The sequence below is a fragment of the Schistocerca americana genome, chromosome 3 (genome assembly GCF_021461395.2).
Source record: "Schistocerca americana isolate TAMUIC-IGC-003095 chromosome 3, iqSchAmer2.1, whole genome shotgun sequence".
In the NCBI taxonomy this organism is placed as follows: domain Eukaryota; kingdom Metazoa; phylum Arthropoda; class Insecta; order Orthoptera; family Acrididae; genus Schistocerca; species Schistocerca americana.
The window spans coordinates 761,660,963-761,674,711 of NC_060121.1; the positions used below are offsets into that span (position 1 = coordinate 761,660,963).

Consider the following 13,749-nt stretch of genomic DNA (forward strand, 5'->3'; position numbering starts at 1 on the left):
CAAATCCACATTAAGTATGACGTTCCTCAGCTACCTATTTTAGGAGAGTCGATGTGGGCTGGACCGTGACAGAGGCGGAAGTCACGCCATGTCGAAACTCTGTCACCTTTTTGCTTTCTTCCACGAGATTTCTGTTGATATTAATGAGCTATTTGTCGTTTAATGTCTCTTATTCTTCAATGTATCAGAACTCCAGATGCTGAAAAGACCGGTGCAGGGCTGGTATTCGACTCACGTCTCTCCTTTCGCTGGGTGTGACTCATTTGAGACGATGCAGTTCCATCGTTTTATTGTTTCCCCAAGATTATACACTCATCAGTCTCCACGAAAAGCAAGTGTTTTGGTTCGAATCCTGGTCTGGAGCAAATGTCATTTTAGGCTGTAGCACACACGCAACAAACGCCAGGTGTCGAACAATTATAATTTCCTATGTCTCTCCTTGCTTTTCAACAATAACGATTGGTGCCGCTTTCGACACAAGGTGAGAAGTTTCAGACATACCTAGAACTTTTAGCCAAATAGTTTCAGGTTCATACCAGCCACATTTAGTTACTGATGAAGAATAGTTCCATAGTCAGTGCCTCTTTGTGTTTGATCAATGACGATGTATGTGCAAGGTTCGACTCCCACTCAGCACAGAACTTTACGTCATGTTATTTTTATTTCAGACACGTGCCAATCTCGCTGCTGGTGGAATTAACGAATTTTTAACGTCTATCTGCGCCTAGACGTTAAATCTCGGTAAGGGAGAAGTTCTTCGTATGGTAACTTCAGTTTCAGTTATCTGTCCTCTGGTGACAATTTTTGATAGTTAACATTCGACTGTACTTTGTTTACCATCCGATTAAGTGCTAAGTTCGAATACCCGTTCAGCACAAAACTTTATGCCGTGTCATTCCAAGTTTAAACCTGAGCGCATATTGTGACTTAAACCATGATCTTTGTGGCTGATTAACAGGAGCAGTAGTTGCTGGATTGGAGTCCCAGTTACCACCCCAGTACAAAACTGTATTAAATGCAATTTCATATTGATACTTGCTTTTTGAAACGTCATTTACTGTAATAAATTTGAGTTTACAACGGTAATGGCTTTGTCATCTGTAATACTGCGTTCTCAGATGTTTGCATTATAGTAATACACATTTGCACCTGGATTGACAGCGATACAGAGCTATTATTTTTTGTGACCTCTTGTAGAAACCATTTTTTGTTGTCAAATGACTGTAGCGAGAAGAAGAGGACCTGCAAGATAGTTACATTATGCCGGTTGTACACAACGTATTTCAGGCCGTTCGCTTACTTTTGAGCACCATAGAACATAATTTTAGGCGTGGTAGTATAGTGTATTCTGAACGTAATACGTCATATGAGCATATGTCCTTTTCTCAATAGCCTCCGAGGAAATTAATGAAAAGAACAGTGAACGGGAAAAATTCAGTGACAGTAAGCGAATCACTGTGATTTAATGTTTTGTTTAGTTGAGTACATATGGTCACAAAAGACGTCACTGCAATACATTTTGCAGCTGTTGCAGACAGATGCTCTGTAGCTGATCTGACCTCATTAAAGCAGTCGTTTACTTGAACACACGTATTTAAAATATGAATGACAAGTTCCATGTAGTAAAGAATGTCCTATTTGCTGTTCCGGTGGAAATGTCCGAAATTGGAGTAGCATCAGCTCAGCTGGTGTACAAGTCAGTTGCCGAGAAGACACATCGAAACCTTGCTGCTAGAATGTGCGGAGAGCCAAAAAAAAAAAAAAAAAAAGGGAAAAACGTATGGTTGCAGAAAAATGACCTATGTTCAATAAAGACCACACTACGCAGTCTAACGTCGCTTTGATTGTATTTGCATGTGAGTGCAGGTGAAGAAGGACATGCGAGTGACGCGCTTCGATTTCAAATATCTGTATGACGGATACGGCCGGAAAAAGGGCGTATGTTCATTTGAAGATTTTTGTTCACAATTATCAATACTATCATCTCAGAATCTATATACTTTTCCTCCTGGCTCACCCTGTATACTTTCACTGTGCTCCACAAAATACGGAAACATCTGACCGCAACATACATGAGGCTTCACTTGACGAAATACTGACAGTTCACTACTGCTATACAGGTGGTGCGTCGTGCTCTTTCTACTGACCCCGAGTCAGAACTAATGTGTTCTTTAAATGAAGGTATTAGCTTTACGAAACTATATATAAAAGATTTTTCGTAGTTATGTAGCTTTTCTAGTAATGCTGAATAACTAATAACTGTGTGGTACGTGAAGTATCATTGAAATGAAAAATATTGGCCTCGAGTTAAATGTATTCTTTTACCATTATTTACTGAATTAAATTCAAGTATATTTGCGTTTTTTAGAAATTAAAAGCAAACACAGAACACAAATTCCTACCGACCGTCTTTCCCCATAACTCTCTTTCATTACAACGTGTCCCTCCCCTGTCCTGCCACCCTCCACTGTCACCCTTTTCATTCCGCTGTCACCTCAAGAATCAAAAATACCCTCCATTGATCTATATGGCAAGAAATTTCAAGTATTAAAATTTGTTTATAAAGGAGGTATTTGTTGCTGAGTAACTGATCTTTGAAAATTAATGAAACTTGGGATTCTTTGTACGTTTGTAGGAATCCACGAGAATAGAAACTGCCAGCTGATATGAAAAAAGGTCAGTAATTTGAGTCTTAACTAAGGATAAATTTCTTTCTTAGAAAACAAGTCATTATATTCTTGATCAAAATACAAAAAAATGAAAAGAAGAAATAACTAGCTGAAGCAATAAAGGACGACAGTAAAAACATGTGAAAACATACAATTACTTTCCAGTTGTTAGAAACTTATATAAGCCTTTGAAAATTCTAGAATTTCCACTTTATCAAAAAAACGAGAAAGCCTACCCTACATGCTTTCAGAGGACACTAACTAAAGCAAAGTATAGTCTTTCAGTCCTGCTTGCAGAACCAGTTGGTTACGGAGTGCACTAAGACAAAGTGTCGTCGTCCTTCACTGCAGCTTGCAGAACCGGTTTTAGATAAGATAAGTGCCACCGTCCTATTTTCAGTATCATTTGAATTTGTCATCCTGTAATATTCCGATTAGTTACACACATAAGTGAGCGACGGCGGTATGTTCTCAGTATAAAAATGTGATGGCGAGGGCAGTATCAACGTCGCACATCCACAATACAGATTTCATAGTTACATCTGGCGATTACGTTTCGTTGGCGAACTGACACGTTTGACTAACTTCTGGTGAGCATCACCATCAAAATTCCCTATTTTTATTGAGTTGTAAGATAGGCGAGAGTTTTACCAGCAATTAATGGAACTGCATTTATGCAGTACGTTAATGCACTAATTTGCTGAACTGATCTAATGTTTGTCACATGACATTTATTAATTACTCTAACTTAAGCATTATGAAATCTTGATATTTAAGTCTTAGCAAAGTTTTCATCCTCTTGTTCCTCTATAGATCTAAGTTCACGAAACCGTAAACTGTTGTTTGGAATTAGTCGCAGTGTAGAATCACGTTACAGAATCGACCGTTAATTGCAAGTTCAGAAAAAAATCGTTCTAGTAACTTATGACACCTCCACTTGCCTTGGTGACAGCTGCGATTCTCTGTCATACTGAATGAATAGAGTCATCAATCAGTAGGTAAATGATTCTGCAAGGATATGTGGGTTACCAGTAGAGATTCACTTGCTGAAGATGCGAAATGTCTCATGTTTATGAGCGTTGTTGTTGTACTCTTCAGTCCAGAGGCAGGTTTGATGCAGCTCTCCATGCTACTCTATTATGTGCAGGCTTCTTCATTTCCATGTAACTTCTGCACCCTACATGCTTCTGAATCCGCTTAGTCTGTTCATCTCTTGGACTTCCTCACCGATTTTCACCCTTCACGCTGCCCTTCAGTACTAAATTGGTGATCCCTTAATGGTACAGAACATGTCCTGCCAACCAATCCCTTCTTCTAGACAAGAGGTGCCACAAATTACTCCTCTCCCCAATTCTATTCAGTACCTCGTCAATGGTTATGTGATCTACCCATCTAATCTTCAACGTTCTTCTGTAGCACCTCATTTCGAAACCTTCTGTTCTCTTCCTGTCTAAACTATTTTTCGGCCACATCGTCCACGTTTCTCATCCATACATGGCTACACTCCATACAAATACTTTGAGAAAGGAGTTCCTGACACTTAAATCTATACTCGATGTTAACAAAGTTCCCTTCTTCAGAAACGCTTTCCTTGCCATTGCCAGTCAACATGTTATATCCTCTCTACTTCGACCATCATCAGTTATTTGGCTCCTCAAATACGAAAACTCATCTACTACTTCAAGTGTCTCATTTCCCAAAATAGTTCCCCTCAGCATCACCTGATTTAGTTAGACTACATTCCATTATCATCGTTTTGGTTTTGTTGATGTTCATCATGTAGTCACCTTTCAAGACACGGTCCATTCCGTTCAACTGCTCTTCTAGATTCTTTGCTGTTTCTGACAGAATTACAATGTCATCGGCTAACTTCAAAGTTTTTATTTCTTCTCCGTGGATTTTAATTCTCCAGATTTTTCCAACCCTGTCTCGCACCCTTCCCAACCACTGCTTCCCTCCCATGCCCCTCGACTCTTATAACTGCCATCTTGTTACTGTAAAAATTGAAAACAACCTTTCGCTCCCTGCATTTGACCTCTGCCAACTTCGGAATTTGAAAGACAGTATTCCAGTCAACATTGTCAAAAGCTTTCTCTAAGCCTACAAATGCTAGAAACGTAGGTTTGCCTTTCCTTAATCTGTTTTCTAAGATAAGTCGTAGGGTCAGTATTGCCTCATGTGTTCCTATATTTCTACGGAATCCAAATTGATCTTCCCCAAGGTCGGCCTCTACCAGTTTTTCCGCCCGTCTTCTGTACATAATTCGTGTCGGTATTTGCAGCCGTGACTTATTAAACGCTGCGAGGGATTAGCCGAGCGGTCAGCACGGTAGCTCAGCATGTACGGTCAGAGAGCTGGCTGACATCTGTAATAAAAAAACTGAGTGAAAAGATCAACAAGGAACTTCCTTAACGGACGTAACGTGACGTCCGCGACGACGAAATAAAACGAACCATAACGAAAAAGACAAAAAAGCGGTCTAAGGCGCTGCAGTGAAGAACTGTGCGCCTGGTCTCGGCGGAGGTTCGAGTCCTCCCTCGGGCATGGGTGTGTGTGTTTGTCCTTAGGATAATTTAGGTTAAGTAGTGTGTAAGCTTAGGGACTGAGTTAAATCCCATAAGATTTCGCACACATTTGAACATTTTTGAACCTATTAAACTGATAGTTCACTAATTTTCACACCTGTCAACACCTGTTGTAATAGACCCTCTGTGTATTCCTTCCTCCTTTTGCTTTCCCTTCTTTGCTTGGAACTGGTTTTCCATCTGAGCTCTTGATATTCATACAACTGGTTCTCTTTTCTCCAAATGTCTCATTAATTTTCCTGTAGGCAGTATCTATCTTACATCTACCGATATATGCCTCTACATTCTTACATTTGTCCTGAGCCATCCCTGCTTAGCCGTTTTGCAGTTCCAGTCGATCTCATTTTCGAGACGTTTGTATTTCTTTTTACCTGTTTCATTTACTGCATTTTTGTATTTTCTCCTTTCATCAATTAAATTGAATATCTCATCTGTTACCCAAAGATTTCTACTAGCCCTCGTCTTTTTACCTACTGGATCATCTGCTGCCTTCACTATTTCATCTCAAAAATCTACCCACTCTTCTTCTATTGTATATCTTCCCCCTGTTCTTGTCAATCGTTCCCTAATGCTCTCTCTGAAGCTCTCCACCACCTTTGGTTCTTTCAGTTTATCCAGGTCCCGCCTCCTTAAATTCCCACCTTTTTGTGAGTGTAAGACAGAAAAGAACATTCTTAATAATGTTCGACATGTTCATTACTACACCGCAAATAAGGATATCCGTCACTTCCCTAACAACTGATCACCCTTGTGGAAGCATGCCTTTACAGGGTAGTCATACAACGTTATTTACATTTTGCACAATCTAGGCTCTCACTGCTCACCTTTTGTGGCTATAAGTATTTTATTGGACAAGGAAATGGAAATAGAAAGTAATGAATGGTTGTAACCTGTTACTTATTAACTGCCTGATCCGTTTCTCGTGATTAAACCCAAAGTGCGACCTTTTAGTTCTTGCCGCGCGAAAGACTTGAGAACTAAAAATAGCAAATTAACTCAAGGCATCCCCTGCTAGAGGTCTCTGAGTGAGTACCGATACGCAGCAGTTTAAATCGGTTTATTCTTATAATGCTTTCTGCATAATATTTACATCAGATTCAGCTAACAAAATAGGTCCCCACTTGCTGAAAATTAGCTTACGTCATTTATTAGGCCGTCAGTGAGGCAACATCTTCCATTTCCGTAGTGTAACAGGTGAGTGAAACGTTCGTTTGATAATTACTTTTACGAACTTCAAACCGGAGCGACTGTTTTCCAGTTACATGAAGGGTTACTGGCATAAATTCCTGAATTTGTTGCATGTTTGAATGCTTACTAGGCGCAGCCTCTCTTTGCAATAGCAGTTACAGTTTGTGATCAAAAGTATCGGGACACTCCAAAAACCACACGTTTTTTGTATTAGGTGCACTGTGCTGCCACCAACTGCGAGGTACTCCATATCAGCGACCTTAGTAGTCATTAGACATCGTGAGAGAGCAGAATGGGGCGCTCCGCGAAACTCACGGAATGTCGAACGTGGTGAGGTGACTGGGTGTCACTTGTGTCATACGTCTGTGTGCGAGATTTCCGCACTCCTAAACATCCCTAGATCCACTGTTTCTGATGTGACAGTGATGTGGAAACGTGAAGGGACATGTACAGCACAAAAGTGTACAGGCTTACAGAGACCGCCGACAGCTGAAAGGGTCGTAATGTGTAATAGGCAGACATCTATCCAGACAATCACACAGGAATTCCAAACTGCATCAGGATCCACTGCAAGTACTATGACAGTTAGGCGGGAGGTGAGAAAACTTGGATTTCATGGTGGAGCAGCTGCTCATAAGCCACACATCATGCCGGTAAATGCCGAACGACGGCTCGCTTGGTGTAAGGAGCGTAAACATTGGTCGATCGAACAGTGGAGTCACGAATCACGGTACATAATATGGCGATCCGATGGCAGGGTGTGGATGTGGGGACTGGCCGGTGAATTTCTTCTGCCAGAGTGTGTAGTGCCAACAGTAAAATTCGGAGGCGGTGGTGTTATGGTGTGGTCGTGCTTTTCATGGCGGGGGGGGGGGGGGAGGGGCTTGCATCCATTGTTGTTTTGCGTGACATTATCACAGAACGGGCCTACATTAATGTTTTAAGCACCTTCTTGCTTGCCACTGTTGAAGAGCAATTCGGAGATGGCGATTGCATCTTTCAACAAGGTCGAGCACCTGTCCATAATGCACGGCCTGTGGCGGAGTGGTTACACGACAGTAACATCCCTGTAATGGACGGGACTGCACAGAGTCGTGACTTGAATCCTGTAGAAAACGTTTGTGATGTTTTGGAACGCCGGCTTCGTGTTGGGCCCCAACGGCCGACAACGATACCTCTCCTCAGTGCAGCATTCCGTGAAGGATGGGCTGCCCCAAGAAACCGTCCAACACCTGATTGAACGTATGTCTGCGAGAGTGGAAGCTGTCATCAAGGCTAAGGGTAGGCCAACACCACTTTGAATTCCGGCATTTTCAATGGAGGGCCCCACGCACTTATAAGTAATTTTCAGTCAGATGTCCGGATACTTTTTATCACATAATGTATGTGTAAACTAATGCTTCTTGTATCGACACTTGTGGCGTCCAAGTGTTTGTTTGTCTATTTTGGTTAGAAAAGCTCAGTGTCAGTTAGACTGTTAGTGAGGCAGCCCTAACCGTTCCCGCAGATGAACAGGCGAGTAAAGTTTCCGTTTGCTAATTATTTTGCGAGCGTCAGGTGAGAGCGAATTATTTCCAGTTACCTGTATGATTACTAGTTTAAATTGTAAATTTCTTACGTGTTTGTGTTGCATACTAGGCACATTCTAGCGTAGTGTACAGTTTTTACATCTTTGGTAAGGACAGCGGCTGTGATTGCAGTGTTCGGATGCGGACTTAGTTAGTGACGATTCGGCACAGATCCAGGCGTTGCTGGCTTCGGTCACGCAGCTTGAGGCTGTTGCCAATGTCCATCACTGTGAGGTGCCAAACGTGGAGATCCGAGGGACGTCTAGCACATTCCACGTCTCCCAAAATCGATCCAGTGCTGTTTATGTCCTTGCTACTGCCAGGGTGGAGGCTTAAAACTCACCAGTGGTTGACTGGGTTATCTTTCCGAAGTGACACAGGCAGTAGAGGACTTTCCAGAGGCCTATCGAATGGTCAGACAAACGGGTTAGAAGTACTGTCTTGGGTGATACAGGCCCTGAACGATCGCTTGTCAGGTTTTGGAGGAAGCCTCTCAACCTTCAAGGAGCGGACATTCACACAAGGTGGCATTACTCGTAGTCGTAGCTCCAATTTTAGGCACTTAATGAAGGCCCTTAGGTACACGGCTGCTAAGGTGGGGAAGAAATCCAGTATACAGTCCGCGTGCGTCCAGGGGGAAACCATCCAGGATGTGGAATGGGTCCTCCCACACGCCATCGAGAGAACAGGGTGCAGTCAGCCTCTATTCGGTTCTAATTATGTACGCCGCTTTGGGTTAGAAGAGTTTCTATCCGCTTCGGGCGTTTAGCCGAATTAGCTAAGACTGCCAGTTGTGCTATCCGCGGGAACAGCATCGACGACAGTACCGATTGCCGACCTTTGTTACAGAGCAGAGTCTGAATCAGGCAACCGTGTAGACTGCTGATTCCTCATCTTCCGTCGAAGAGTGGTGGGCTATAAGGTTCCGCTAAATAGGTGACGCTACATACGCAGGGTAGAAAGAGGCTGTATGGATTGGAATGGATGGGATTTTAGGTTAGAGGATCCCAGTAAAGAAGAAAATGTCAAAGGTTGCCGGTCAAAGACCACACAAGAGCCACAAATATTATAGTATAAGCTCCGACAGCTATGTTGAGAAAAGAACAAGAACTGCAGACGTCAATGCGACGGGTGTTCAATAAATAATACAACACAATTTTTCTGAAACCAGGTTGGTATTACTCGAGATTTCAATACACCATATTATTCCCAATACTTCTTGGCTAGAAAACCCCATAATATCCATTCAATGCGAGGTCCTTACGCCACCTTACTGAGAGGGCCCGTATGCCTGCATGTTACCACTCTACTGGTCAACGTTGCAACCAAACTCTTCCTGCATCGATGAACTCCCCATCATCCACAACTGCTTCGTGTGGAGTGCATTCATAATTGAAAGACGTGAAGTACTGGCTGTGGGGAGGATGCGGGAGAAACTTCTAGGGTGTGGAAACTTGTGTGAGGCCTTTTGTTGTCATGAGAAGGAGAAGTTAGTTTGCATTTTTATGGCGACGAACACGTTGAAGTCGTTTCCTTGATTTCTTGAGGACAACACAGTAAACTTCTGAGTTGCACCGTGCGGGAGAATATCACACAGAATAATGCGTTCAGAGTCTCAGAAGACTCCCGCCATAATTTTACTAGCTGAGGGTGCAGCTTTGAACTTTTAATTCGGAGGGGACTTGGTGTGGCGCTACTCCATGATTGCCGTTTTGTTTCCGGTCCGAAGTGATAAACCTATATTTCTTAGCCTGTGACGATGTTCGACGAAAATTGTTACGGACAGCCACGTAGTGCCAAGCAATTCCTCAAAACTGGTCCTTTGTCGCTCTTTATGGTCTTTTGCAAGGTGGCTAGGAACCCGGCGGTCACACACCTTTGAGTATCCCAACTGGTGGACGAGTGTGTCAACAATACAGACGTCCAGTTGGGCAGCGAGGTGTTTGATTGTGATCCATCGATCAGATCGAATGACAGTGGCCGCAAGTTCCATCACAGCAGGAGTCACAGCTATCGCGGACTGCCGGCACGCGGAAAATCGGACAAGTTTGTAAGACCAACGACTCACCGTGCTTTTGTTCACTGACAGTTCTCCGACGACATTCTGCAAGTCCTGTTGAAATTTACGATACCGCGGTTTTCCGTCAAAACTGACAGCTCTCTGCTTGGAACGCTCCTCCATTATAGACGCCATGGCCATACACCTTTTAATGGCTTGCGGATACTACAGTTGACTATGTCCTTTGGTGCAAGAAGTGGTAAGCCATGTGCCTGTTAATACTTCCTCTAGCGTAGAACATAATATAGAAATACCGATTTTCTTACTGATGGTGATTTTGCACCTTAGCCACTACATTGGTAACAGAAGTTAATTACTCACGTTTTTTGACATTAATCGTGTACTCAATCCACAGGTGTGTAGCCGAAAACAATGGCACGCAAAGATTGTGGCATTGCACTGCTGCTGCTGTTATCGCTAGCAATTGCAGGTGCACATCGGAACCGAAAAATCAAAAAGAAAGTGGTTAACAGCGACGAACTGAAGGACGATTCCAGGTCAGGAGAACCTGAACTAGTGACCGTTATTGCCATAAAGGAGGCGAAATTCGACTTTGGTGACAACGCAACGGTGGAGCAATATCTACGAGACAGCGGCAACTACGATCCCAAATCTGTGCTACCGTACGATGTGACAGGTGAGTTACAATAGCTGTTAGCGTGATACCATCCTTACGTAAAGTCAATCATCCAACGGAATACGGTTCTAGGCGCTTCAGTCTGGAGCCGCGCGGCCGCTACGGTCGCAGGTTCGAAACCTGCCTCGGGCTTGGATGTGTGTGATCTCCTTAGGTTAGTTAGATTTAAGTAGTCCCATAGTGCTCAGAGTCATTTTGAGCCAACGGAATACCAGTCACATTCTGGTGTTGTTTGTAGAAGTTAGTTCCAAGTCTAAGTAGTCCATATTGTTTGCTGTAATTGCTACATTGTCATTCCTGTAAAGGAGCGCTATGAAATAGTTATTATCTATATACCCAGCCGTAAAAGTAAAATAACCTAAGTTACACTTGTACAACTGCTTTCGGCTGCACCACATCTCATAACCTGAATAAAGTAAATTCAGTTTACTGATCATTTAGTATTTCGGGGGATGTCCAAAAAGTACCGCAACAAATTTTTATCTGAAACCAGGATAATTTTTTTAGGATTTCCGTAAACCACATTGTTTCCCACTCTACTGGCTATAAAAATGTATTTTTCAACAATATCTCCATTCAGTGAGACGACCTTACGCCACCTTACAGGGAGAGCCTGTATGAGCATATGGTACCACTCTGGTGGTGGACGTCAGAGCCAACGTGTTTCTGCTTCAGTAACCTCTCATATCGTTCACGCACTGCTTGCCGCAGAGTGCATCCTTCGTTAGGCCAAACAGACGGAAGTAGGAAGGTACGAGCTCCGGGCTGTAGGTTGGATTAGGAAAACTGCCCAATGGAGGTTCGTGAGAGCCTCTAGGGTGTGTAGACTTTCGTTGTCATGGAGAAGGAGATGTTCGTTCTCATTATTGTGGCGACCAACACACTGAAATCGTTTCTTCAAATTCCTAAGGGTAGCACAACACGCTTCAGAGTTGATCGTTGCACCGCGAGTGAGGACATCAGAATAACCCATTCAGAATCCCAGATGACCGTCGCCTTTACTTTACCGACTGAGACGGCGGCTTTGAACTTTATCTCTGGAGGAGAGACATTTTGGTTCAAATGGCTCTGAGCACTATGGGACTTAACATCTGAGGTCATCAGTCCCCTACACTTAGAACTACTTAAACCTAACTAACCTAAGGACATCACACACATCCATTCCAGAGGCAGGATTCGAACCTGCGACAGCAGCAGCAGCGCGGTTCCCGTCTGAGGAGAGATATGGTGGCCCCCTCAATCGACTGCTGTTTTACTTCCAGTTCGAAGTGATGAACCTGTTTCATGGAATCTGACGATTTTCGATAAAAATTTGTCACGATCAACCTCGTAACGCGCAATCAGTTCCGTACGGTTGACCCTTCGCGGCTCTTTTGGTCTCCTCTTAAGCGGCGAGGAACCCACCGATCACACACCTTTGAGTAGGCCAGCTGATGGACGAGTGTTCCAGTACTGCCAACAGAAGCGTCGAGTCGTGCAGCGAGGTGTTTGATTGTGATCAGTCGATCACCTCGGATCAGAGTGTCCACAGGTTGCAGTGTAAAGGAGTCACAAATGTGCGCGGCCAGCGGGCACACGACCTCGTTGCGGTGCAAACGAGTCACCCTCCTTTCGTTGAATTCTACAAGCGCCTATGAATATCCTCCATGCTCTGGTTTTCTGCTAAAACAAACTTAATGACATCTCTCTTTTTGGAATTCTCGTAATTTACAGACGCCATTTTCTAGGCTAACTAGACCGCTCCCATCCATTAGCTTTGTTATGCTACATCACATCAACTGCACTGCGTTGTAGGGTTGCCACAACATTAAATGTTCAAAAAAAAAAATGTTCAAATGTGTGTGAAATATTATGGAACTTAACTGCTAAGGTCATCAGTCCCTAGGCTTACACATTACTTAACCTAAATTATCCTAAGGACAAACACACACACCCATCCCCGAGGGAGGACTCGAACCTCCGCCGGGAGCAGCCGCACAGTCCATGACTGCAGCGCCTGAGACCGCTCGGCTAATCCCGCGCGGTGCCACAACATTACAATACTATCAACATTAAGTACCATCTTCGAGCAAAATAATTAATTAGCTATAATTTTCCAACAGTTTGTGTGTCTTCACAGCCACTGAGTTGGTCCTTCAAAATTTTGACCTGATTGTAGCAATTTATTCATACTTACTACGTTATTTTTGTGGTTTTTATTTCAGAAAGGAGTAAAGAGGATCATTTTCAACATCAGTCGCAAAATTTTTTGTCAGCCCATGGCAGTAAAAACACTTTTCTTCCAAAGTCTCCTACAAACTATCTCGAGGTTATAGCGTACATGTATGTTTGCAGCTCTTCAATGTCTTCATGGAATCTTTTCAAAGCATCACAACGACCATTAGTAGGGTTTCCCATCTTGGAAGTAAGGTAAAGCTAATAGAGAAAAGCTAAAAACCTCAAATGTGTCCATATGATACATCTGTAACAGGTCTATATGGTAATGTTAATAACACGAAGAGACTGAGATACGAGTTGGTACAGCGAGTGTGTGTCATGCATGGATCATGCAGTAGATTGCAGCTCATTGGCTTTTCTTTAACTATAAAACGAGCCCTCTGTTGACTCGTCAAGCGGATAGTACTAACAACACTTCCTCTACTTACTGCAGTGGACAGAGCAGCTCGCAACCGCATATTTGTGACGACGCCACAGGTGGCGCGAGGCATCCCGGTCTCTCTCAGCACTTTCCCATTCCAAGATGCAGGCAGCTCGTCGCTGAAGCCGTATCCCAGCCTGGACGTGCATCGCACAACAGAGGACACCATCACAGACTGTAACACGCAGCTGGTGTCCGTCTTCACTACCACGGTGAGACGCGGGCGCTAGCCTTTCCAACTGCCTAACATTTGCAGTGCTGTAGCGAAGCCACCTGACTGTCGAATTAATGGTGTTACTAACAGCTAATTTGAATAAAGTTTATCGATATGGATGTGAGAGGAGGTGGTGAATAATTCAGTGGAATAGAGAGAAAATTTAGTGACTGGGGAGATATCGCGAAATG

At 43.4% G+C, this 13,749-nt stretch overlaps 1 protein-coding gene across 1 annotated transcript in view; it reads left to right on the top strand.

Annotated features, from left to right (window-relative positions):
- The first annotated feature begins 3,153 nt into the window (after positions 1 to 3,153).
- The window catches only part of LOC124606727 (protein yellow-like), a 33,430-nt gene continuing 22,834 nt past the window's right edge, over positions 3,154 to 13,749 (top strand). The window contains exons 1-3 of the mRNA XM_047138759.1: positions 3,154 to 3,259; positions 10,425 to 10,706; positions 13,357 to 13,556. Coding sequence (XP_046994715.1) covers positions 10,442 to 10,706; positions 13,357 to 13,556 — 465 coding nt within the window. The 5' untranslated portion in view covers positions 3,154 to 3,259; positions 10,425 to 10,441. The remainder of the gene's footprint in view (positions 3,260 to 10,424; positions 10,707 to 13,356; positions 13,557 to 13,749) is intronic.